General features: G+C 41.0%; 1 protein-coding gene across 1 annotated transcript in view; it reads right to left on the reverse strand.

Annotated features, from left to right (window-relative positions):
• Positions 1–27,719, reverse strand: part of LOC146755312 (cytosolic carboxypeptidase 4-like) — a 279,729-nt gene that overhangs the window by 174,506 nt on the left and 77,504 nt on the right. The window contains exon 2 of the mRNA XM_085525716.1: positions 8,658–8,838. Within this exon, the coding sequence (XP_085381842.1) occupies positions 8,658–8,815 (158 nt within the window). The 5' untranslated portion in view covers positions 8,816–8,838. The remainder of the gene's footprint in view (positions 1–8,657; positions 8,839–27,719) is intronic.

Raw genomic sequence — 27,719 nt, forward strand, 5'->3', positions numbered from 1 at the left:
CCAGGCAATTTCAGCTTTCCAGGTAGTGTGGATATTGCAGTAAAGTATTGGACATTCTTCATTGCATCTATAAAAGTGAAGTTTTTACAATTTCATTTTGTGGACTTTTTTCCCATCCCATGAATAACAACTCCAAGTCTGAATCTGTAGCTTCCAAAAGGCATTAACTTGGGTAAGATGAGTTGGTCTTGAGATAAGTGATCAAAACTAGCCCTTGCACTCATGACATGAGCTTCTACCCAGTACATTCAGCATTTATGTCGGTACTCCATGCCTACCACAACCAGGAATCAGATGCAAAATCCAAGTTCGTTAGTATCTGTGTGACATCTCATTGTAGTGTTTAACTATGGGGTGAACTGGGTTCAGGGTTTGCAGGTGCATCCTGACAATTTCAAGAAAGCATAAAGAAATCCCTCATCTTACAGCGTTCTCCAGTCCCTTCACTGATGATACTGAACCTCACAAATCTTCCCTGGGTGGCTGAAGAAGTCACGGCAGTGAGATTCTCCCCCCCATCCTAAGAAGAAACAGTGAAGGAAAGCAGTAACTACAAAAGCTTCCACCTCCATAAAGTACATCATGAGAAAATGGATTAGCCTTCACAACAGATCCATTAGCCAGCACCCCAGTATCCTCTTTGTTCTTGCCAATTCTAAAGCACGCTGTGCCAGTATTGGATCAGCTCCTAACAAGAGACAAGCTGGTCCTTGCCTGTCTGCACAGAGCCTAGCACAGGCACAATTGCTATGGGAATAATATATTACCAAATGGACTTAAATGAGCATAATAACAAACAAAAGATAATCATACACACTCAAACTAATGCAAATAAGAATATAATTCAATCAACTCATTAACTTTACTAAAAGCTAGCTTTGTACATCAGCCTCCTGGCTCTTAGAACTGTCAAAGGAGCGCAGACATCTGATTATGAACTCCCGTTGTCAGTCAGGAGACTAGACATGAATGCTGAACAAAAATAATTCCTTTCTGAGCCCACGGAACATCGTGTTCATATCTAATATTCATGCTACCTTGAAAATACAAGGTAGTAGCCATATAAAATGGAATAATTTCTGAGGCTTAAAGCTGAATTGTTTAGTAGTCCAAGACATTAATATCACTGAGCTCATATCAAGTAATCTTCAAGTGCAGTGAAATTCCCAAGTGACCTTGACTAATCTGAACAGATTGGGTATGAAAGCATCGAGGGAGCTGCAGGCACCTCATGGGGGGAACCTTTACTGTTTCAGAGCAAACACTGTGCGTGCTTTTGGGACTGGAAGACCAAAGAAACAAGAGACAATGCATTTGGTCCCCCCTGTTCTTAAAATGACCATTAACTAATTCGTTTTTGTGGATGTTTAGACATGATACTGTTTTCTCCAAAGGCAAACAATAGTACAGCACTTCCATAGGATATTGACAAGCAAGAGAACAAGATCATAGACATTACATATTAAGAAACCCTTGGCCCTATCTATGCCAGACCTCCTCTGTGAGGTCTTTTTTGGTCTCTACCAAGGCATACAAACAGTGGCACAGCCCTCTGGGCAATTTACCAGAATCTAGCATTGTGTTGGCCTGTTATAATAACAGGCCTCTGGACTCTGGGACAAGCTCTTATAATTCAAGAGACTGAGCGTATTCTCCTGCCCGACCTCCTGAAAGCGCATGGAAAGTGCTGGAAAATAAAAGGAAAGGCAGCAAAGCACCCAAAGTCTCAGCTACTCAGCTTTCAGAAAACAGAAGCACCAAGCAATAAAACCAACTGCTGACATGAGACTGGTGCCGAGTCCCACAGACAACGATAGCAGACAGACTCCTATTTTAGAGACTTGACGAAACAATAAATTAGGTGAGGGTGTGTTAGAACAACAGCTGGTTGCTAATTAGTCGCAGCCCCCTCAGCAGGGTATCAATAAAGCAGCAAAGAACATCTCGAGTAAATTAAATTTTAAAAACCCCTACTGCAATCACTCCCCTGACAGACCCTTCCTTCATCTCCCTTCTCAGCTTTTTATTTATTGTAATTACTTTAGTAATAAGATTTGTTTCCTTGTTATTATATGTATTACTATGCACGGCGGCAACAACAACAATAACAACAATAGCTAGGAAGAGTTATGTTGCTTATTTATCTCTGTGGCTGTTATTGGGCCACTGGGTGGATAGAGCAATGAGGAGGTGGGTGCCTGGGAAAAGCAGTAAATAGAAAAGAAAGCATATTCCTCAGGAGCAGAGACATATGGGGACATATTTACAAAGGAGGAAACACTGACAATGAGCGAATAGATCTAATAACTCAGGGGAGCCCAACAGCTCCAGCTGATAAAGGAAGGAATAAACAATACTGCATTAGAAGTGCTGTCAGGAGTCCTGGGGTGTAGCTGCGTGCCAACAGAGGTTTACCATAGGAGAGCCAAGGATGGACTGCCATGTTAGCACAAGGCAAAGGCTTTGTCTGAAATAGGGTCATCTCCCACAGCATACTGATGTACTGAGAAGAGTTTGGTGGAGGATCAGACTCTGGTTCTGGGTCCACCAAGGGAGAAGCTGCAAAGACTTAAAGAATCACATACCCATATTTTATCTTATGTTGTTCATGTACTAGCCAGATTTCATAGCATCATAGACTCATTAAGGTTGGAAAGACCATTTAGCCAAGCTATCAGCCCATCCCCACCATGCCCAGTGACATCCCTCAGCGCCACATCTCCACGGTTCCTGCACACCTCAAGGGACAGTGACTCCACCACCTCCCTGGGCAGCTGTTCCAACACACCACCATTCCTTCTAAAAAGAAATTTTGCCTAATATCCAACCTGAACCTACCCTGGTGCAAATTGAGGCCATTACCTCACATCCTATAGATCTAACCTTCCAAATCATGGGCTTCTGCTATAGGGAATCTGCTGAGACTATCAGGAACAATAAGGCTGCTTGCCTTGAAGAAGTATAAGTGGTCTTAGACCCTCTTCACTAGAACTAAAGAACAAGCACCCAAAATTCTCAGGACGGCCTGCTGAGAAGACCGTGATGGCCAACAAGAAGCACATTTTCACCAGTTATGCCTCACCACCAGTGCAAGATCACTGTCCTCTTTATGGGGACAGCTGAGGCAACACCAGAGGCAAGAGAGCAGCACTTAGATAAGAACCATCTACTGCACTCAAAGAAAGTTCACCCACAGTTCATAGCACTTCCCTGAGCCACATTCCAGATGCAGTACAAGCATTCCTCAGACATGGCATTTTCATCTGCTCTGAGGTCCCGAGTCAGCGCTTGCAAATAGACCACCTTATAACACAGAGCTCAGAGCACAGCCATTCTAAATGAGTAAGGACTGAATCTTATGCAAAAGTGTTCTTCCACACGCATCTACCCAACTACCGTTGGCACTATCCTTAAAGAAATGCACGCATCACACATCAGCTAGTCTGGAGAGACCCCTTAAATTGTGCTTGCAAAGTGCATGGCATCCATTTAGATATGCAAGACTAGATTCTGAGAATTCAACTCCTCTTTAACCCTCTGATCAGAGAGAAGCAAACAAGAGAAGGGAAGGGAGAGTAGGAGGGATGTCTACAGCCACATGGCTTTGTGTGCCTCTACTTCAAGATTTAATCCTCAAGGATGCAGTTCTGGGTCATCAAGTGAGTCCTCAAGTGCGGCCCTTAGCTTGTTTGCTGTCTATGTCCAGCTCTGCCTCTGACTACGTGGAGAACAAAATGTCTCAGTGCAGGAGAGTGCACAATAATATAGGAGGAAATAGAAGTTATATACACAGATAATGCTTTTGGGTAGAAGAACTAGCTTGCTTCTGTTCTTCCTACAAGTATCCTTCAAAAAAAAAAGAAAAGAAAAAAAAAAAGGCCCTTGTTTCAAAAAGTAAGTGGGAAACATTAATAGTTAATAGTTTCCCTTCTGAGAGCATGCAATAGAAATGTGTTCTGAAAGGGCTTTCAGAGGACGTTTCTATCTCTCCATTTCTGTAATTGTCAGAGTTAAAGCTTTTCTCTGCTGGATTCCAGGGCGCAATAAACAAAGCCCTGTAAGTAAAACAGGATGGAACAAACAGCCTGACTAAAGTGAGAGTGAATATCAATAAAGAGAAACAAACAAAAAGCCCAGCTCACCTGCCTTACCTATAAGCAGCAGCAAAGCTTACTCAGCCTGTGTTGTGGGAAGGCAGGTGCAGAAGGGAACAGGGTGTTTTTAAACCAGATAAAGAATAGTCCATGGCTATAATCCAAAATGCAAATCAGGATTTCCTCTTCCTAACAGCTACTATGGTTACCCCATGCCTTCGAAGAAGTCACACTGCTTCCAAAAAAATTAATCTTCCTTTACCAAAATAGACTCACCGGCTCCCATCTCCACTGATTGGTTCAATTCATTTACAAAAACACATCAAGTTCCTCTCATTGAAAAGCTTCTTTGATTCAACAGTAGGGAAAGGAAAGCGAGAAAAGGGCAGACAGAAGGGAAGAAAGAGGAAACATGAAAGGGAGTAAAGAAAAAGGAAGAAGGTGGCAATGGAGGAGAGAGACATGAACTTGGAAGAGAGAGATTGGGCAGTTCAAGACCTGTGGATGCTCATAATAGACAGTGCATGGGCAGTCTGAAGATGAAATATTCTTTAAAACAAAAGCACTTATCTAGGAGTTCCACCTCTTGTTTGATCAATCATATCGCAAGGCCGAATCATTTTTAATTTAATACTTCTGGGAAGTGGGGGGGAAGCACTCATTAAACACGGGCACGGTTGGCAAGCACTGCGCGTTAGCATTTGGCACTATTTATTATTGCTGTTTATGGTGATATAAATTAGGTTATACTGATATAATTAATAACCCTAAATTCAGGGGTAATAAATAGCAATATTTATATGAAACTGCAGACTCTGAAGAAGTCCAGCCAAAAAAATCCCCACAAAATGCTGACTACCACGTTGTGACTGCTAACATACACATGGGAGCACCAGGTACGTGGGTGCAGAAGATATGCAGGTGTGAGCAGACACTGAGGAATGGCTGCATACACAAGCTGTTGACAGAAGGGTATGTAGCATGTGCACAGAGAAGACAGCCTAAAAGCAGGTCACAAGATGGTACACAACTGCATGGAGAAGTGTTGGTGCACAGGCAACTTGTTGCTCCACTGTGTGGTAATGAGCTTATGTGGAACAGTGTGAACAGCCAACAGTGCTGGGTATTTCTTTGTAACAGAACTGTTTGTGCTGTCATAAGCTTTTACAAGTTCCTTTCCTGACCCTGGTTTTAGTGGATGAATCAGAAGAACTAGATTGAAGAGAAAATGCTCCTGGTACACATATTTCACTCATTTCAAGCTGTGTGAAGGTTGTGGTGTGTCATTATTTCATCCTCCCAGGAAGAAAACTCAGGGGAAAGAAAAAAAAAGGAGGGGGAAATGCTCAAGGTCACATACTTCATCAACAGCAGAGCCAGGAACAAAGCACGGGTCTCTCACTCACCCAGTATAACTCAGCAGTTTCCTAATCAAAGTGCTGTGCTCCTTCATGGATTCTCCACCGCTGTGTAGAATGGAATTCCTTCTCTAGCTTTCCTGTTAATCCGTGATTTAATTTAAAAAGACGATAAAGGGATGAGAGAAAACAGTCAGCTGAACACCAACCAATACCTTGGGTTTTCACAGAACAGCCTTCGCAAGATAATCAGCCTACAAGGACACTTTCCCTTTAGTAATTTAATGCCTGTCACTTTGGACCATCTTATAGCACCGTTCTTGGAGATTAAGACTACTTTTACTTGTAAAGAAGAAAAAAAACACACAAATAACTATATCAGGTCAGACCATACATCTATCAGAGGCAGCATCCCATTTCCAGCAGTGGTCAAACACTACTGTGTGACAACACACAGGATGCACTTAATAAAAAGTAGTGTCTAACATTAAAATATATAGCCACTACCAGATCAGCTGAAATTTATTTGACAAACCCTACATCTGACTGCTATTCAGGACAGAGCAAAGGCTGCCCAGGGAGGTGGAGTCACCATCCATTGGAGACCTTAAAGAAACATGGAGATGTGGTACTTCAGGACACGGTTTACTGGGCAATACTGGTTGTAGGCGGACGGTTGGACCAGATGACAGACTTCTTTTCCAACCTTAATGATTCCATGAGAACAGTCGCACAGAACACAACTGCTCATCAGTACTCTCTGGATTGAACAAACTCAAATTATATGTGATATTGGGTAGTGATTTTTATTTTTATGTGATGACAGCCTTACTCATACAGACATGCTTGCATCACCACTACCTTCATTTAGCATCAGCAACAGGACTCAACTCTCTCCATCACTGACAGACAGGAATAAATCCTCATAGTACTGACTGATGTGAAAGGGAGTGAAAGGGAAGGCTGTTTCCTAGCTCAGCCACACACAGTCAGAGCATAATCACATTACTGCCATCATATCTGTGACAGAGGAACATTCTCTGCATGCAACTTTCAGATCACATTAACCAAAGCAAATACCAAGGCCCTGATCGTCTTGTTGCTGCACAAGGCTCTCGAAGTGTGATTGCACGGTATCCTGCTGGGATGAGCACTCTTCCACTGAGCTGTGCCTGCAGCAGGGAGTCAGCTGGGGAAGGGGCACAGCTGGGCTGCTGGAAGAAATCCTTTGTAACCGTGCGATGGCATTCATCTTTGTGACGGGCAGGGAAGCATTATGCACACCCCAGCACACAGGACTGGGGAGGAGGGAGAGAGTGAGGAGCTTCAAAAGAACTGCCAACAGAAAAGAATTCAACCCTTTTTTAAATATAAAGATACCGAGGTAACGAGACTAGAGCAGGATTAATACCAGATAACAGAAGGATGGATGGGTAGTACAGAAGATGCACTTTCAAAGCATGAAGATTCGAAATGAGTGATGATTCAAAATAAACAGTGGATTTGACACATTCAGTCGTGATTGTAAATCTCAAGGCAAATAAGTGGCTTCCTGAAATGTGCTACAGAGACCTAAAAGTAAGTAGTATGGACCTGTTTACAGCTACTCAGTCAGTAATGGCCTACAGACCCTTTTCCTGGAAAAAGAGCTTCCCTTTGTGGCAGTGATTTGAATGACAACAGAGTTTAATACAGCACTTAAACCTAGATGAAGTAGAACATTAATGGACAAAGAAACCTGCATGTGCTTCCACATGCAGCAAGGGACTAAAAGTCATCTCCAAAAAGCTGCCAATAAACTCTAGGCCAAGAAAAGAAGCTTTTCTTTCTGTGCAGGAACACCTCAGTCCACTGAAAAAGCACATGGGAAGAAGCAAGAGCAACAGAGCCATGGGAGGCCCCACAGCACAGCATTTAAATTGGAGCATGATGGAATGGTTCTCTCCCTTCTCCAGGCTTCATGCTTAGCTACAGAGCCATAGCCAAGTCCTTGGACCTCTGCTCCTATCCCACACCAAACTTTCCTACTCATCACCAGGTTGAACTACAGTGGAAGCTCCACACGTTCCTGTGTGATATGAGCTCAGACAGTACCCTTCATTCCAGGTGTCACCAAAAGCCACACTGTCCCTCCTGAGGACCCTTCCTCTGCTATGCTCACTCCTGACAGCTGGAGAAAAAAGGTCAGACATTCCCTCCAGCCCTCCATCTGCTGGAAACTTTAATTAAGCAGAGTGAAAGGAAAAACAGAAAGCCACAATCTTTCATTTTTGCTTCTGCTGTCTGGAAGAATCAAGGAAACATTTGGTGCCAGCAGAAGCTTCCAATACTCGGGGGCAGCATCCAGCTCCCCTGAACAGCCTAAACTACAACACACTCATGTCCTGGGGAGAACAGGAACACAAAAAACTATGCTCATAGTCGCAGACCAGAGGCTAAGAACACTCCAAGCTGCCCTCTGCTGAAGCCCAGACCACAACAGAAAGGAATTAGATTAGGACCAAATAAGCTCAAGATTTGCTTAAGGTCTTTACCCTGTTTCTTCAGCACCGGATCAGCACAACCTGACCTGAAACCAGATGAATGGTTGTAGTGATGATGTGGGTAGGAGCAATGTAAAGGCAGCTCTGAAGAATGCAAAAAGAAACTGGTATATTCATAAGCTCAGAAAGACTTGGAATCTCTTCAGAAGCATGTGGGAGGAAACAGAGTAAAGGAGATAGGAGAAGGAGGGAGTTTCATTATACGGAAACATTTCCATAAAGATACGAGCATTTAATAGATCCTTACATCTTTCCCCCATTCAGGTTATATAAAGCATTAATTAAAGCCAGTTATTCCCAGATATATCAGCTTGCAGATAAAGTTTGCCCTGCTGATTTGGCAGAATAGATAACTTTCCATTCAGCAAGTAAGATTCAGTTTGTCTGCTATCGCTAATACTTCACCCAGTCAGTTGGGACACCTTACGGCCCCACACAGTACAGAACCATGAATATCTGATGCACACGAGACAGCACACTGGGCTGTATCCAGGACTTACATTCTCCTTACAGGACTGATCACAGGATGAATAAAACACAAGGCAAAAGGCAACAGGAATTCTGGCCCAAAACACTGAAGACTAGGCCTGCTAAGTATACAGCAGTAAAGCCTGCAGGTAAACCCAGTGAAAATTCACAATAAGTATGTTACTACAACGCACTTGCCATTGATGACTCCATCAGGGTTGAGCATGGGGACAATCTTGAAAATGAAACATTTCCTCAGGAGATCAGCAATGGGATCACTGCTCACAAGGAACTCCAGGGTCCCCTTCATCACCCAGCTGGCGTTGCTTTCACCAGGATGAACACGGGCCATCAGAAAGACATAAGGACGACTGTCTGTAAAACAAAGCAAAGGCATGGAGATGTTATGCACAGAAGCTGCAGAGATACGATGCCAACTTTTTTTTTTAAGAGAGAATCTTACTAAACAGTTCATGGACAGAGCCTAATGAACCCCTGTTGCAAAGCAGACTAGCAATTTGGCAGAGAAAATTGTCTTGCTATCAGATACGTTATTTGCCATTCCCATGAAAAAGCACCCTCATTTGGCCTAGTTACACGTCTCCAAAAGCTCTCTGTATACACATGCTCAGAAGAGACCAAATTTGACAGCAGATTGTTTGAAAATCCCATCTGTGTTGAGCAAAATCCACAGATGGGCCAAGGGAAGAAGACAGAGGTAGACACCTGCCAAGCATAGAGAATAAAAGAAAAGGACAAAGCAATGATGTGTCTTAAAATTATCCTTCTGTGAATGTTCACAATCTCAGGCTGCTGTCACAAATCAACCTGACACATTTGCTTTAGTGGAAGCCACTATCTGACAGGGAATCACAACGATGCCATGATGTTTTTTGCAGCTCTGTCAGAGCACAGGCTCTCTAGTAAAGGGACAGAAAACAATCAAAGGTATCATCTGAGCATCCTTGTAAGCAAACGCTGATTTAGCAAGTTATGCTTCTATGTCCTCAGCTCCCAAAGCTGTACTAAAGTCCTTCAGTTTTCTAACAGCTTTACAAATCATTACTCAATTAATGTGAAACACAGAGGTGGAATCACAGAACCTTTTGAGTTGGAAAGGATCCTTAAAGGTCACTTGGTCCAACTCCTCTGCAAGGATGTAGACAGGTCTGGAAACAATCCCACATTCACCCCTTCCCATTCATAGGCATTTGATGGGCATGACCAGAGTCTCCACTCGAATTCATACAGAGCAATCATACTGTGGTCCAGTAAAGCAACCAGAACTCTGCTATTCAATAGCCGTGTACTAATCTTTATTTTTCCTTTATCATTCTTGCACCTTACCCTGAGATTAGTATATTTTCACTGCTGTGTATACATTAGTGCCCAAGGCGCTAATGGACTGTAAAAGATCCCTTCAGCCAATAGAGACATACTAGGAGTTCTGCTTACTTTTTATTACAAAAACATATATATATTAGAAAACAACCTCTATTCAGCTCCAGCTAGATGCTGTGCATTACAGTCTACCTTAGTAATGCTTTAAAACAGCAACAAGCAAAAACTACTTTTCACAAAGGCATCAGTTGCATTTTGCTATTTCCAAACATTTTCTTCTTTCTCCCATCATCATGATTTAGTGCTGTTTTGCAGGCTCATTGCTGAGCTAAACTTATGGGACTGTGTTGTTGTAGTTGAGAATGAGGCTCTTGAGGACTCCTAATGGACAACAGCTGTAAATAGCACAAAGCAAAATAAAACATGCTCCCTTGCAACTGATGAAAACGGCTTTAACTCCTGTCTCTTCTATACATTGGGAAAGCATGCAGCATGTTAATTGAGCGATTCTTTCTTCAGTTACTCTATGAGAAAACGAAACCACAAGAAAGGGTCTTCACATCTCAGAAATGGAAGGTTTGCCACAATTCAGCTAATTGAGGATACTGTGAGACTGGCAGAGATGTGAATTCTGCTCTCCTCAAGACTGATAAACCTCTGTCTAACATTCAACGTGACAAAAGCTTCTAGAGAGTCCTGATTTTAAACCCCAGGAAATAGTGGATCCATAGGATCCAGGTGGGGAAACATCTCTATTCCACTTAAAACTCCCTTTCTAAGCTCCACTCCCCTCCTGACAGGTATATTTGCAATGCCAAAATCACATCTCCGGGCACCAACTGGCCGGCAATAGTCAAGATTTCTGCACTTAGCTGAGCTGCTACACTTCATTCTTGATTCACTATGCCCCATAACAGCAGTGCTGATGAAGCCACCCCAGTGCTGCTGATCTGCTCTGGGACACACCTACTGTTCTGAAGTGTAATTTTGGTCCAGAGCCCCTTGATACCACCTTGTGCTACACTGCACCTCCTCAGGACACCGAGACACATGTTCTTCTATGTTTCCTTCAGGGCCCAGAACTGAGTTTGATGCTTCAAAATCCCCAAGTCAGTCCTTACACTGAATCCTCCCCAAGTCCTGGGGAAGCTGCCAGAAAGCTCAGGTTACCCATTTATCTCTGCAAAGCCCACATGACACGTAACCTTCACTGGGAATGTAAATAATAAAAAGAGTGAGCAGAGGAACCTTTTCGTGCTACATAAAGCCCCATCCAACAGATCTTGTCTCATTACTCTGTGCTACATTCTGACATGGCCAGGATATAACGTGCCACTAACAAAACCAGAGATGAGAGATTAAAGGCACTGATGCCTCTTGCAAAACATGGAGCAAAAACCCTTTGAGTAATAAATCTAACGTATCAACCACCTCCCACCTTCCCTTCTCTTTATTCATTTTAACTGTGGATATATGCATGAAAATAAGAGCTTTGTTCCTACAGTACTGCTAACTTGTTGCTTAATCTCCTGCCTATTGCAGGGATCTTCCTCTTGATTTTATCTGATTTGGAAGTTAGAAATCATGACATCAGTTGGGGAAAGATCAATCTGAAATAAAAGAATGAAACCCCGTTAACAAATCAATGTCTCGCCTCATAAAAAGAGGCACAGAAGGGAAATGAAGTGCACTTCCAGATGCCCTGACATGGGTTAAAATTCTATGCATTGTCAAGCTGCTATTTGGGCCACAGCGTTTGAAAGGGAACAAGGTTTTGAAATGACACAAGACTGGGATTTCATTAGGAGTCAAAGGGAATCATAAAGAGCGTGTGACAAATTCAACCTAGATCCAGGTCTTGACTGGAATGATTCTGGCCGTGCCTCTGCATACCTCTCACCCTATCAGCCCCAAGCCAGAGCCCACAAAACATAGGCCTTCCCTCCACTCCCCCTTATTCCTAAATACAACATGACTTTATCATGAGAGCTGCACAGATCAAAGGTTCAAGTTTACCCCCTGGACATAAGAGATAAACAAAGAAAGCCAACATTCCCACCCAACTTCATTATGTGTGACCTCTACAGCATATTCTGAGAGTCAAATGATGTGTAAAAAAGAGCATCAAACGCAGTTCTGCTGCGTGTATCACGGCTGCATCCTGCCTTGGATACATCTGAACTGCCCAAGGCTGCCTAGTTAAACAAAGTCTGACAAAGACAGGATATGGTGTGATGTACATCAAATATATTCAAGGAGAAGGAAAAAAAAAAACAACTTCAAATACTGAGATCACAGAAAACTTGAGACTGCTCTGAGGCAGAACCTGTGTTGGTCACTTTCCTCCGCTCCCCACCCAAAATCTTTCCCCAAGTTGTCACATTTTCAGTTACTCCACGATGTAATACTATGCTCCTCCATTTACCCCACCTCCTCCTTATTTCCTGACCCTGCATTTGGCAAAATCCTACTCAAAGAGACACATCTTAATGCAGAGGCAGCTTACCTAGTCTGACAGGGCCCACTGCTGTTTTCCAGAATTATCAGAGAGATAACCCTCCCTTAAATACACTTACACGATATGCGTTATCAATGGTCCTCATGGCAAAGAAGTGAATGTTACAAATCACCTTGGTTAACTGCTTTCTACCATCAAAGCTGGGTGAAGGTATTCCAGGCTCCAAGTTGCTTGGAAACATCCCTTAGTGGATGAGTTTTATGAATTCACTCACCAATGAATCAGAATGATTAGAAATGACTGCAGAGACCAATACATGTACAAAGCATCCAGACATAGTACAGTTTAACATCCTACTAAAGATGGATATTCTCGTTATTCTTTTTCTGGGTTATTCCCCCAGCCCCTTAACTCCAAGAAATTAGAATGTCAGGTTCTATAAATCATTTTGGGGCAGATCCCAAAATCCCAAATTCTGAAGGCAGATGGAAATTCTACACACATTTGACTAATATTCCATATGATGCAACTAAAAAACAACCAAGTGAACTAATACCTGATGAAACAAAAGCATACCTATAGCGAAGGATAGGGAAACAAGTCTGCAAAGAATCCTCAATGATGAGAAGCCTCAATGCTTTACTTAGAATCCTCAATGCTTAGAACACTCAATGTTTAGATCCCTCAATGGCTTAGAACAATCAATGCATAGAATCCTCAATGCTTAGAATTCCAATGCTTAACAGAGAATCCTCAATGCTTAGAAACCTCAATGCTTAGAAACATCAATGCTTAGCATCCTCAATGCACAGCTTAGAATCCTCAATGCTTAGAAAACTCTATGCATAGAGTCCTTAATGCTTAGACACCCCAATGCTTAGCTTACTCAATGTTAAGCAACCTCAATGCTTAGCTTAGAATTCTCATTGCTTACAATTCTCATTACTTAGAAACCTCAATGCTTAGTTTAGAATCTTCAATGCTTAGAATCCACAGTGCTTAGAATCGTCAATGCTTAGAATCCTCAATGCTTAGAGAGCTCATTGCTTTGCATTCTCAAAGCATAAAATCCTCAATGCTTAGCATCATCAATGCTTAAAAATCTCAATGCATAGAGTCCTTAATGCATAGAAACCTCAATGCTTATCACCCTCACTGCGTAGCTTCGTATCCCCAATGCTTAGAATCCTCAGTGCCTAGAATCCTCAATGCTTAGCATCCTCAATGCTTAGCTTAGCATCCTCAATGATTAGAATCCTCAATGCTTAGAAACCTAAATGCTTAGAAACCTCAAAGCATAGAGTCCTTAGTGCTTAGAAACCTCAATGCATAGAGTCCTTAATGCTTAGAATCCTCAATGCTTAGAAACCTCGATGCTTAGAAACCTCAAAGCATAGAGTCCTCAGTGCTTAGAAACTTCAATGCTTAGAATCCTCAATGCTTTGCATCCTCAATGCTCAGCATCCTCAATGTTTAGCTTAGAAACCTCAATGCGCAGAATCCTCAATGCTTAGAATCCTCATTGCTTAGAATCCTCAATGCTGAGAAACCTTATTGCTTTGAAACCGCAATGCTTAGCACCCTTAAAGCTTAGAAACCTCAATGCATAGAGTCCTTAATGCTTAGAATGATCAATGCTTAGAATCCTCAATGCTTAAAGTTCTTAATGCTTAGAAACCTCAATGCTGAGAATCCTCAATGATGAGAATCCTCAGTGCTTAGCATCCTCAATGCTGAGAATCCTCATTGCTTAGCACCCTCAATGCTTAGCTTAGAATCCTCAATGCTCAGAATCTGAAATACTCAGAAACCTCAATGCATAGCATCCTCAATGCTAAGAATCCTCAAAGCATAGAATCCTCAATGCCTAGAAACCTCAATGCTTACCAACCGCAATGCTTAGCTTAAAGTCCTCAAAGCTTAGAACACTCAATGCTTAGAAACCTCAATCCTTAGCATCCTCAATGCATAAAATACTCAATGCATAGAGTCCTTAATGCGTAGAAACCTCAATGCTTAGTATCCTCAATGATTAGAAACCTCATAGCTTAGAGACCTTAATTTTTAGTAACCTAAATGCTTAGAAACCTCAGTGCTTTGCACTCTCAATGCTCAGCATCCTCAGTGCTTAGTTTAGAACCCTCAATGCATAAAATCCTCAATGCATAGAATCCTCATTGCTTAGAATCCTCAACACTGAGAAACCTCAATACTTAGAATCCTACATGCTTAGCTTAGAATCCTCAATGCTGGGAATCCTCAATGATTAGCATCCTCAATGCTTAGAATCCTCAATGCCTAGCTTAGAATCCTCAATGCTTAGAATCCTCAATGCTTAGAATCCTCAATACGTAGCATCCTCAATGCTAAGAATCCTCAATGCCTAGAAACCTCAATGCTTACCAACCGCAATGCTTAGCTTGAAATCCTCAAACCTTAGAACACTCAATGCTTAGAAACCTCAATCCTTAGCATCCTCAATGCTTAGCTTAGATTCCTCGATGCTTAGAATCCACAATGCTTATAATACTCAAAGCTTAGAATCCTCAATGCTTAGAATCCACAATGCATAAAAAACTCAATGCATAGAGTCCTTAATTTTTAGTAACCTCAATGCTTAGTATCCTCAATGATTAGAAACTTTATAGCTTAGAGACCTTAATTTTTAGTAACCTCAATGCTTAGAAACCTCAACGCTTTGCACCCTCAATGCTCAGAATCCTCACTGCTTAGTTTAGAACCCTAAATGCATAAAATCCTCAATGCATACAATCCTCATTGCTTAGAATCCTCAACACTGAGAAACCTCAATACTTAGAATACTCAATGCCAAGCTTAGAAACCTCAATGCTTGGAATCCTCGATGCTTAGAAACCTCATTGCTTAGAAACCTAAATGCTCAACGTAGAATCTTCAATGCTTAGAATCCTCAATGATAAGAGCCCTAAATGCTTAGAAACCTCAACGTGTTGCATCCTCACATCAGAGCTTAGAATCGTCAATACTTAGAATCCTCATTGCTTAGAATCCTCAATGCATAGCTTAGAATCCTGAATGCTTAGCATCCTCAACGCTTAGCATCCTCAATGCTTAGCTTAGAATCCTCAAAGCTCAGGATCCTCAATGCTTAAAAACCTCAATGCACAGAGTCCTTAATGCTTAGAAACCTCAATACTAAGCATCCTCAGAGCTTAGCTTAGAATCCTCACTGCTTAGAAACCTCAACGCTTATAATCCTCAGTGCTTAGCATCCTCAATGCGTAGAATCCCCAATGCTTAGAAACCTCAATGCTTAGCATCCTCAATCCTTAGTATGCTCTATGCTTAGCTTAGAATCCTCAATGCTTAGAATCCTCAATGCTTAGCATCCTCCATGCACTGCTTAGAAAACTCAATGCCTAGAATCCTCGTAGCTTAGAATCCTCAACGCTGAGAAATTTTATTGCTTGGAAAACTCAATACTTAGCATCCCTAATGCTTAGAAACCTCAATGCATAGAGGCCATAATGCTTAGAAACCTCAAAGATTAGAAAACTCAATGCTTGGCTTAGAATCCTCAATGCTTAGAAACCTAAATGCATAGAGACCTTAAAGCTTAGAAACCTCAATGCTTAGAGTCCTTAATGCATAGAATCCTCAATACATAGAATCCACAATGCTTAGCATCCTCATTGCTTAGCATCCTCAATGCATACCTTAGAATCCTCAATGCTTAGAAACCTAAACGCGTAAAATCTTCAATGTGTAGAATGCTCATTTCTTACAATCCTCAATGCTGAGAAACCTTATTGCTTAGAAACCTCAATGCTTAAAGTACTAAATGCTAAGAATCCTCAATGCATACCTTAGAATCCTCAATGCTAAGACTCCTCAATGCTTAGAATCCTCAATGCATAGCTTAGAATCCTCAATGCTTAGAATCCTCAATGCTTAAAATAGAATCCTCAATAGTTGGAATCCTCAATGCTTCACATCCTCAATGCTTAGCTTAGATACCTCAACGCGTAAAATCTTCAATGTGTAGAATGGTCATTTCTTAGAATCCTCAATGCTGAGAAACCTTATTGAATAGAAACTTCAATGCTTAAAGTCCTAAATGCTTAGAATCCTCAATGCATAGCTTAGAATCCTCAATGCTTAGAATCCTCAATGCTTAGCTTAGAATCCTCAATGCTTAGAAACCTCAATGCTTAGAAACCTCAATGGACAGAGTCCTTAATGCTTAGAAACCTCAATACTTAGCATCCTCAGTGCTTAACGTAGAATCCTCAATGCTTAGAAACCTCAATGCTTAGAATCCTCAGTGCATAGCATCCTCAACGCGTAGAATCCCCAATGCTTAGAAACCTCAATGCTTAGCATCCACAATCCTTAATATGCTCTATGCTTAGCTTAGAATCCTCAATGCTTAGAATCCACAATGCTTAGCATCATCCATGCATTTCTTAGAAACCTCAATGCCTAGAATCCTCATTCCTTAGAATCCTCAACGCTGAGAAATTTCATTGCTTTGAAACCTCAATGCTTAGCATCCCAAATGCTTACAAACCTCAATGCATAGAGGCCTTAATGCTTAGAAACCTCAAAGATTAGAAAACTCAATGCTTGGCTTAGAAACCTAAATGCTTAGAATCCTCAACGCTCAGCTTAGAATCATCAATGCTTAGAATCCTCAATGCTTAGAATCCTCAATTCTTAGCATCCTCAATGCTTAGCAACCTCAATGCTTAGCATCCTCAATGCTTAGCTTAGAATCCTAAAAGCTCAGGATCCTCAATGCTTAGAAACCTCAATGCACAGAGTCCTTAATGCTTAGAAACCTCAATACTTAGAATCCTCAGTGCTTAGCTTAGAATCCTCACTGCTTAGAAACCTCAACGCTTATAATCCTCAGTGCTTAGCATCCTCAATGCGTAGAATCCCCAATGCTTAGAAACCTCAATGCTTAGCATCCTCAATCCTTAGCATGCTCTATGCTTAGCTTAGAATCCTCAATGCTTAGAATCCTCAATGCTTACAAACATCAATGCTGAGAAATTTTATTGTTTGAAACCTCATTGCTTAGCATCCCAAATGCTTACAAACCTCAATTCATAGAGGCCTTTATGCTTAGAAACCTCAAAGATTAGAAAACTCAATGCTTGGCTTAGAATCCTCAATGCTTAGAATCCTCAATGCTTAGAATCTTCAATGCTTAGAATCCACCATGCATAGCTTAGAATCCTCAATGCTTAGAATCCTCATTACATAGCTTAGAATCCTCAATGCTTAGAATCGTCAATGCTTAGAATCCTCAATGCTTAGAATCCTCAATGCTTAGCACCCTCAATGCTTAGCATCCTCAATGCTTAGCATCCTCAATGCATAGAATCCTCAATGCTTAGAATCCTCAATGCTTAGAATCCTCAATGCTTAGAATCCTCAATGCTTCGCATCCTCAATGCTTAGCATCCTCAATGCTTAGAATCCTCAATGCTTAGCTTAGAAACCTCAATGCTTAGAATCCTCAATGCTTAGAATCCTCAATGCTTAGAATCCTCAATGCTTAGAATCCTCAATGCCTAGCTTAGAATACTCGATGCTTAGAATCCTCAATGCTTAGAATCCTCATTGCTTAGAATCCTCAATGCTTAGAATCCTCAATGCTTAGAATCCTCAATGCCTAGATTAGGATCCTCGATGCTTAGAATCCTCGATGCTTAGAATCCTCAATGCTTAGAATCCTCAGTGCTTAGAATCCTCAATGCTTAGAATCCTCAATGCTTAGCATCCTCAATGCTTAGAATCCTCAAAGCTAAGGATCCTCAATGCTTAGAAACCTCAATGCACAGAGTCCTTAATGCTTAGAAACCTCAATACTTAGCATCCTCAGTGCTTAGCTTAGAATCCTCACTGCTTAGAAACCTGAATGATTAGAATCCTCAATGCTTAGAATCCTCAATGCATAGCTTAGAAGCCTCAATGCTTAGAATCCTATATGCTTAACATCCTCAATGTTTAGAATACTCAATGCATAGCTTAGAATCCTCAATGCTTAGAATCCTCAATGCTTAGCATCCCCAATGCTTAGCAACCTCAATGCTTAGAATCCTCAATGCTTAGCTTAGAATCCTCAATAGTTAGAATAGTCAATGCTTGGAATCCTCAATGCTTAGCTTAGAAACCTCAATGCTTAGAATCCTCAATGCTTAACATCCTCAATGTTTAGAATCCTGAATGCATAGCTTAGAAACCTCAATGCTTATAGTCCTAAGTGCTTAGCATCCTCAATGCGTAGAATCCCCAATGCTTAGAATCCTCAATGATTAGCTTAGAAACCTCAATGCTTAGAATCCTCAATGCTTAACATCCTCAATGCTTAGCTTAGAGACCTCAAAGCTCAGGATCCTCAATGCTTAGAAACCTCAATGCACAGAGTCCTTAATGCTTAGAAACCTCAATGCTTAGAATCCTCAATGCTTAACCTCCTCAATGTTTAGAATCCTCAATGCATAGCTTAGGAACCTCAATGCTTCTAGTCCTAAGTGCTTAGCATCCTCAATGCTTAGCATCCTCAATGCTTAGAATCCACAATGCTTAGCTTAGAATCCTCACTGCTTAGAATCCTCAATGCTTAGAATCCTCAATGCTTAGCATCCTCATTACATAGATTAGAATCCTCAATACTTATAATCGTCAATGCTTAGCATCCTCAATGCTTTGCTTCGAATCCTCAAAGCTCAGAATCCTCATTGGTTAGGAACCTCAATGCTTAGCATCCTCCATGCATTGCTTAGAAACCTCAATGCGTAGAATCCTCATTGCTTAGAAATTTTATTGCTCTGAAACCTCAATGCTTAGCATCCCTAATTCTTACAAACCTCAGTGCATAGAGGCCTTAATGTTTAGAAACCTCAAAGATTAGAAAACCCAATGCTTGGCTTAGAATCCTCAATGCTTAGAATCCTCAATGCTTAGAATCCTCAAAGCTTAGAATCCGCAATGCTTAGAATCCTCAATGCTTAACATTCTCAATGCTTAGAATCCTCAATGCTTAGCTTAGAATCCTCAAAACTCAGAATCCTCACTGCTTAGGAACCTCAATGCTTAGCATCCTCCATGCATTGCTTAGAAACCTCAATGCGTAGAATCCTCATTGCTTAAAAATTTTATTGCTCTGAAACCTCAATGCTTAGCAACCCTAATGCTTACAAACCTCATTGCATAGAGGCCTTAATGTTTAGAAAAAACAAAGATTAGAAAACTCAATGCTTGGCTTAGAATCCTCAATGCTTAGCATCCTCAATGCTTAGCATCCTCAATGCTTAGCATCCTCAATGCCTAGAATCCTCAATGCTTAGCATCCTCAATGCGTAGAATCCTCAATGCTTAGAATCCTCAATGCTTTGCTTAGAAACCTCAATGCTTATAATCCTCAATGCTTAGAATCCTCAATGCCTAGATTAGAATCCTCAGTGCTTAGATTCCTCAATGCTTAGAATCCTCAATGCTTAGCATCCCCAATGCTTAGAATCCTCAATGCTTAGCATCCTCAATGCTTAGCATCCTCAATGCTTAGAATCCTCAATGCTTAGAATCCTCAATGCTCAGCATCCTCAATGCTTAGCTCAGAAATCTCAATACTTAGAATGCTCAATGCTTAACAGCCTCAATGCTTAGCATCCTCAATGCATATCTTAGAATCCTCAAAGCTCAGGATCCTCAATGCTTAGAAACCTCAATGCACAGAGTCCTTAATGCTTAGAAACCTCAATACGTAGCATCCTGAGTGCTTAGCTTAGAATCCTCACTGCTTAGAAACCTCAATGCTTAGAATCCTCAGTGCTTAGCATCCCCAACGCGTAGAATCCCCAATGCTTAGAAACCTCAATGCTTAGCATCCTCAATCCTTAGTATGCTCTATGCTTAGCTTAGAATCCTCAATGCTTAGAATCCTCAATGCTTACAAACCTCAATGCTGAGAAATTTTATTGTTTGAAACCTCATTGTTTAGCATCCCAAATGCTTACAAACCTCAATGCATAGTGGGCTTAATGCTTAGAAAACTCAAAGATTATAAAACTCAATGCTTGGCGTAGAATCCTCAATGCTTAGAATCCTCAATGCTTAGAATCCTCCATGCTTAGAATCCTCAATGCTTAGAATCCTCAATGCTTAGCATCCTCCATGCATTGCTTAGAATCCTCAATAGTTAGAATCCTCAATGCTTCGCAGCCTCAATGCTTAGCTTAGAAACCTCAATGCTTAGCATCCTCAATGCTTAGCATCCTCAATGCTTAGCATCCTCATTGCTTAGCATCCTCATTGCTTAGCTTAGAATCCTCAAAGCTCAGAATCCTCACTTCTTACGAACCTCAATGCTTAGCATCCTCCATGCATTGCTTAGAAACCTCAATGCGCAGAATCCTCATTGCTTAGAAATTTTATTGCTCTGAAACCTCAATGCTTAGCAACCCTAATGCTTACAAACCTCATTGCATAGAGGCCTTAATGTTTAGAAAAAACAAAGATTAGAAAACTCAATGCTTGGCTTAGAATCCTCAATGCTTAGAATCCTCAATGCTTAGCATCCTCAATGCTTAGCTTCCTCAATGCTTAGCATCCTCAATGCTTAGCATCCTCAATGCTTAGAATCCTCAATGCTTAGAATCCTCAATGCTTAGAAACCTGAATGCTTAGAATCCTCAATGCTTAGAATCCTCAATGCTAAGCTTAGAAACCTCAATGCTTAGCATCCTCAATGCTTAGAATCCTCAATCCTTAGCATCCTCAATGCATATCTTAGAATCCTCAAAGCTCAGGATCCTCAATGCTTAGAAACCCCAATGCACAGAGTCCTTAATGCTTAGAAACCTCAATACTTAGAATCCTCAGTGCTTTGAATCCTCAACGCGTAGAATGCCCAATGCTTAGAAACCTCAATGCTTAGCGTCCTCAATCCTTAGTATGCTCTATGCTTAGCTTAGAATCCTCAATGCTTAGAATCCTCAATGCTTACAAACCTCAATGCTCAGAAATTTTATTGTTTGAAACCTCATTGCTTAGCATCCCTAATCCTTACAAACCTCAATGCATAGAGGCCTTAATGCTTAGAAACCTCAAAGATTAGAAAACTCAATGCTTGGCGTAGAATCCTCAATGCTTAGAATCCTCAATGCTTAGAATCTTCAATGCTTACCATCCTCCATGCATTGCTTAGAATCCGCAATAGTTAGAATCCTCAATGCTTCGTATCATCAATGGTTAGCTTAGAAACCTCAATGCTTAGCATCCTCAATGCTTAGAATCCTCAATGCTTACCTTAGAAACCTCAATGCTTAGAATCCTCACTGCTTAGAATCCTCAATGCTGAGAATCCTTAATGCTTAGAATCCTCAATGCTTAGAATCCTCAATGCTTAGAATCCTCAATGCACAGAGTCCTTAATGCTTAGAAACCTCAATACTTAGCATCCTCAATGCTTAGAATCCTCAATGCTTAGAATCCTCATTGCTGAGAATCCTCAATGCTTAGAATCCTCAATGATTAGAATCCTCAATGCTAAGCTCAGAAACCTCAATCCTTAGCATCCTCAATGCTTATCTTAGAATCCTCAAAGCTCAGGATCCTCAATGCTTAGAAACCTCAATGCACAGAGTCCTTAATGCTTAGAAACCTCAATACTTAGCATCCTCAGTGCTTTGCTTAGAATCCTCACTGCTTAGAAACCTGAATGCTTAGAATCCGCAATGCTTAGAATCCTCAATGCTTAGCTTAGAAGCCTCAATGCTTAGAATCCTCAATGCTTAGAATCCTCAATGCTTAGCATCCTCAATGCTTAGCATCCTCAGTGCTTGGCATCCTCAATGCTTTGTATCCTCAATGCTTAGAATCCTCAATGCTTAGAATCCTCAATGCTTAGAATCCTCAATGCTTAGCATCCTCAATGCTTAGCTTAGAAACCTCAATGCACAGAGTCCTTAATGCTTAGAAACCTCAATGCACAGAGTCATTAATGCTCAGAAACCTCAATACTTTGCATCCTCAGTGCTTAGCTTAGAATCCTCACTGCTTAGAAACCTGAATGCTTAGAATCCTCAATGCTTAGAATCCTCAATGCTTAGAATCCTCAATACTTAGCATCCTCAATGCATAGCTTAGAATCCTCAAAGCTCAGGATCCTCAATGCTTAGAAACCTCAATGCACAGAGTCCTGAATGCTTAGAAACCTCAATACTTAGCATCCTCAGTGCTTAACATAGAATCCTTTGCTTAGAAACCTCAATGCTTAGAATCCTCAGTGCATAGCATCCTCAATGCTTAGAATCCTCAATGCTTAGCATCCTCAATGCTTAGAATCCTCAATGCTTAGAAACATCAATGCTTAGAATCCTCAATGCTTAGAATCCTCAATGCTTAGAATCCTCAATGCTTAGAATCCTCAATGCCTAGCATCCTCAATGCTTAGAAACCTCAATGCTTAGAATCCACAATGCCTAGCTTAGAATCCTCAATGCTGAGAATCCTCAATGCTTAGAATCCTCAATGCTTAGAAACCTCAATGCACAGAGTCCTTAATGCTTAGAAACCTCAATACTTAGCATCCTCAGTGCTTAGCGTAGAATCCTCACTGCTTAGAAACCTGAATGCTTAGAATCCTCAATGCTTAGATTCCTCGATGCTTAGAATCCTCAATGCTTACAAACCTCAATGCATAGAGTCCTTAATGCTTAGAAACCTCAATACTTAGCATTCTCAGTGCTTAGCATAGAATCCTCACTGCTTAGAAACCTCAATGCTTATAATCCTCAGTGCTTAGCATCCTCAACGCGTAGAATCCCCAATGCTTAGAAACCTTAATGCTTAGCATCCTCAATCCTTAGTATGCTCTATGCTTAGCTTAGCATCCTCATTGCTTAGAATCCTCAATGCTTAGAATCCTCAACGCTTAGAATCCTCAATGCTTAGCATCCTCAATGCTTGGCATCCTCAATGCTTAGCATCCTCAATGCTTAGAATCCTCAATGCTTAGCATCCTCAAATCTTAGAATCCTCAATGCTTAGCATCCTCAATGCTTAGCATCCTCAATGCTTAGAATCCTCAATGCTTAGAATCCTCAATGCTTTGCTTAGAAACCTCAATGCTTAGAATCCTCAACGCTTAGAATCCTCAATGCTTAGAATCCTCCATGCATTGCTTAGAATCCTCAATAGTTAGAATCCTCAATGCTTCGCGTCCTCAATGCTTAGCTTAGAAACCTCAATACTTAGAATCCTCAATGCTTAGCATCCTCATTACATATCTTAGAATCCTCAATGCTTAGAATCCTCAATGCTTAGCATCCTCAATGCTTAGCATCCTCAAAGCTTAGCATCCACAATGCTTAGCATCCTCAATGCTTAGCATCCTCAATGCTTACCATCCTCAATGCTTTGCTTAGAAACCTCAATGCTTAGAATCGTCAATGCTTAGAATCCTCAATGCTTAGCATCCTCAATGCCTAGCATACTCATTGCTTAGCATCCTCATTACTTAGCTTAGAATCCTCAAAGCTCAGAATCCTCACTGCTTAGGAACGTCAATGCTTAGCATCCTCAATGCTTAGCTTAGAAACCTCAATGCACAGAGTCCTTAATGCTTAGAAACCTCAATGCACAGAGTCATTAATGCTCAGAAACCTCAATACTTTGCATCCTCAGTGCTTAGCTTAGAATCCTCACTGCTTAGAAACCTGAATGCTTAGAATCCTCAATGCTTAGAATCCTCAATGCTTAGAATCCTCAATGCTTAGCATCCTCAATGCATAGCTTAGAATCCTCAAAGCTCAGGATCCTCAATGCTTAGAAACCTCAATGCACAGAGTCCTTAATGCTTAGAAACCTCAATACTTAGCATCCTCAGTGCTTAACATAGAATCCTTTACTTAGAAACCTCAATGCTTAGAATCCTTAGTGCATAGCATCCTCAATGCTTAGAATCCTCAATGCTTAGCATCCTCAATGCTTAGAATCCTCAATGCTTAGAATCCTCAATGCTTAGAATCCTCAATGCTTAGAATCCTCAATGCCTAGCATCCTCAATGCTTAGAAACCTCAATGCTTAGAATCCACAATGCCTAGCTTAGAATCCTCAATGCTGAGAATCCTCAATGCTTAGAATCCTCAATGCTTAGAAACCTCAATGCACAGAGTCCTTAATGCTTAGAAACCTCAATACTTAGCATCCTCAGTGCTTAGCGTAGAATCCTCACTGCTTAGAAACCTGAATGCTTAGAATCCTCAATGCTCAGATTCCTCGATGCTTAGAATCCTCAATGCTTACAAACCTCAATGCATAGAGTCCTTAATGCTTAGAAACCTCAATACTTAGCATTCTCAGTGCTTAGCATAGAATCCTCACTGCTTAGAAACCTCAATGCTTATAATCCTCAGTGCTTAGCATCCTCAACGCGTAGAATCCCCAATGCTTAGAAACCTCAATGCTTAGCATCCTCAATCCTTAGTATGCTCTATGCTTAGCTTAGCATCCTCATTGCTTAGAATCCTCAATGCTTAGAATCCTCAACGCTTAGAATCCTCAATGCTTACCATCCTCAATGCTTGGCATCCTCAATGCTTAGCATCCTCAAATCTTAGAATCCTCAATGCTTAGCATCCTCAATGCTTAGCATCCTCAATGCTTAGAATCCTCAATGCTTAGAATCCTCAATGCTTTGCTTAGAAACCTCAATGCTTAGAATCCTCAACGCTTAGAATCCTCAATGCTTAGAATCCTCCATGCATTGCTTAGAATCCTCAATAGTTAGAATCCTCAATGCTTAGCATCCTCATTACATATCTTAGAATCCTCAATGCTTAGAATCCTCAATGCTTAGCATCCTCAATGCTTAGCATCCTCAATGCTTAGAATCCTCAATGCTTAGCATCCTCAATGCTTAGAATCCTCAATGCTTAGCATCCTAAATGCTTAGAATCCTCAATGCTTAGCATCCTCAAAGCTTAGCATCCTCAATGCTTAGCATCCTCAATGCTTAGCATCCTCAATGCTTACCATCCTCAATGCTTTGCTTAGAAACCTCAATGCTTAGAATCGTCAATGCTTAGAATCCTCAATGCTTAGCATCCTCAATGCCTAGCATACTGATTGCTTAGCATCCTCATTACTTAGCTTAGAATCCTCAAAGCTCAGAATCCTCACTGCTTAGGAACCTCAATGCTTAGCATCCTCAATGCTTAGCTTAGAAACCTCAATGCACAGAGTCCTTAATGCTTAGAAACCTCAATGCACAGAGTCATTAATGCTCAGAAACCTCAATACTTTGCATCCTCAGTGCTTAGCTTAGAATCCTCACTGCTTAGAAACCTGAATGCTTAGAATCCTCAATGCTTAGAATCCTCAATGCTTAGAATCCTCAATGCTTAGCATCCTCAATGCATAGCTTAGAATCCTCAAAGCTCAGGATCCTCAATGCTTAGAAACCTCAATGCACAGAGTCCTTAATGCTTAGAAACCTCAATACTTAGCATCCTCAGTGCTTAACATAGAATCCTTTGCTTAGAAACCTCAATGCTTAGAATCCTCAGTGCATAGCATCCTCAATGCTTAGAATCCTCAATGCTTAGCATCCTCAATGCTTAGAATCCTCAATGCTTAGAATCCTCAATGCTTAGAATCCTCAATGCTTAGAATCCTCAATGCCTAGCATCCTCAATGCTTAGAAACCTCAATGCTTAGAATCCACAATGCCTAGCTTAGAATCCTCAATGCTGAGAATCCTCAATGCTTAGAATCCTCAATGCTTAGAAACCTCAATGCACAGAGTCCTTAATGCTTAGAAACCTCAATACTTAGCATCCTCAGTGCTTAGCGTAGAATCCTCACTGCTTAGAAACCTGAATGCTTAGAATCTTCAATGCTTAGATTCCTCGATGCTTAGAATCCTCAATGCTTACAAACCTCAATGCATAGAGTCCTTAATGTTTAGAAACCTCAATACTTAGCATTCTCAGTGCTTAGCATAGAATCCTCACTGCTTAGAAACCTCAATGCTTATAATCCTCAGTGCTTAGCATCCTCAACGCGTAGAATCCCCAATGCTTAGAAACCTCAATGCTTAGCATCCTCAATCCTTAGTATGCTCTATGCTTAGCTTAGCATCCTCATTGCTTAGAATCCTCAATGCTTAGAATCCTCAACGCTTAGAATCCTCAATGCTTAGCATCCTCAATGCTTGGCATCCTCAATGCTTAGCATCCTCAATGCTTAGAATCCTCAATGCTTAGCATCCTCAAATCTTAGAATCCTCAATGCTTAGCATCCTCAATGCTTAGCATCCTCAATGCTTAGAATCCTCAATGCTTAGAATCCTCAATGCTTTGCTTAGAAACCTCAATGCTTAGAATCCTCAACGCTTAGAATCCTCAATGCTTAGAATCCTCCATGCATTGCTTAGAATCCTCAATAGTTAGAATCCTCAATGCTTCGCGTCCTCAATGCTTAGCTTAGAAACCTCAATACTTAGAATCCTCAATGCTTAGCATCCTCATTACATATCTTAGAATCCTCAATGCTTAGAATCCTCAATGCTTAGCATCCTCAATGCTTAGCATCCTCAATGCTTAGAATCCTCAATGCTTAGCATCCTCAATGCTTAGAATCCTCAATGCTTAGCATCCTCAATGCTTAGAATCCTCAATGCTTAGCATCCTCAAAGCTTAGCATCCTCAATGCTTAGCATCCTCAATGCTTACCATCCTCAATGCTTACCATCCTCAATGCTTTGCTTAGAAACCTCAATGCTTAGAATCGTCAATGCTTAGAATCCTCAATGCTTAGCATCCTCAATGCTTAGCGTACTCATTGCTTAGCATCCTCATTACTTAGCTTAGAATCCTCAAAGCTCAGAATCCTCACTGCTTAGGAACCTCAATGCTTAGCATCCTCCATGCATTGCTTAGAAACCTCAATGCTTAGAATCTTCATTGCTTAGAAATTTTATTGCTCTGAAACCTCAATGCTTAGCAACCCTAATGCTTACAAACCTCATTGCATAGAGGCCTTAATGTTTAGAAACAACAAAGATTAGAAAACTCAATGCTTGGCTTAGAATCCTCAATGCTTAGAATCCTCAATGCTTAGAATCCTCAATGCTTAGAATCCTCAAAGCTTAGCATCCTCAATGCTTAGAATCCTCAATGCTTAGCATCCTCAATGCTTAGAATCCTCAATGCTTAGCATCCTCAATGCTTAGAATCCTCAATGCTTAGAATCCTCAATGCTTAGCATCCTCAAATCTTAGAATTCTCAATGCTTAGAATCCTCAATGCTTTGCTTAGAACCCTCAATGCTTAGAATCCTCAACGCTTAGAATCCTCAATGCTTAGAATCCTCCATGCATTGCTTAGAATCCTCAATAGTTAGAATCCTCAATGCTTCGCGTCCTCAATGCTTAGCTTAGAAACCTCAATACTTAGAATC

Source organism: Coturnix japonica, chromosome 33 (genome assembly GCF_054131305.1).
Source record: "Coturnix japonica strain WE chromosome 33, WE-NBRP24, whole genome shotgun sequence".
Lineage (NCBI taxonomy): Eukaryota > Metazoa > Chordata > Aves > Galliformes > Phasianidae > Coturnix > Coturnix japonica.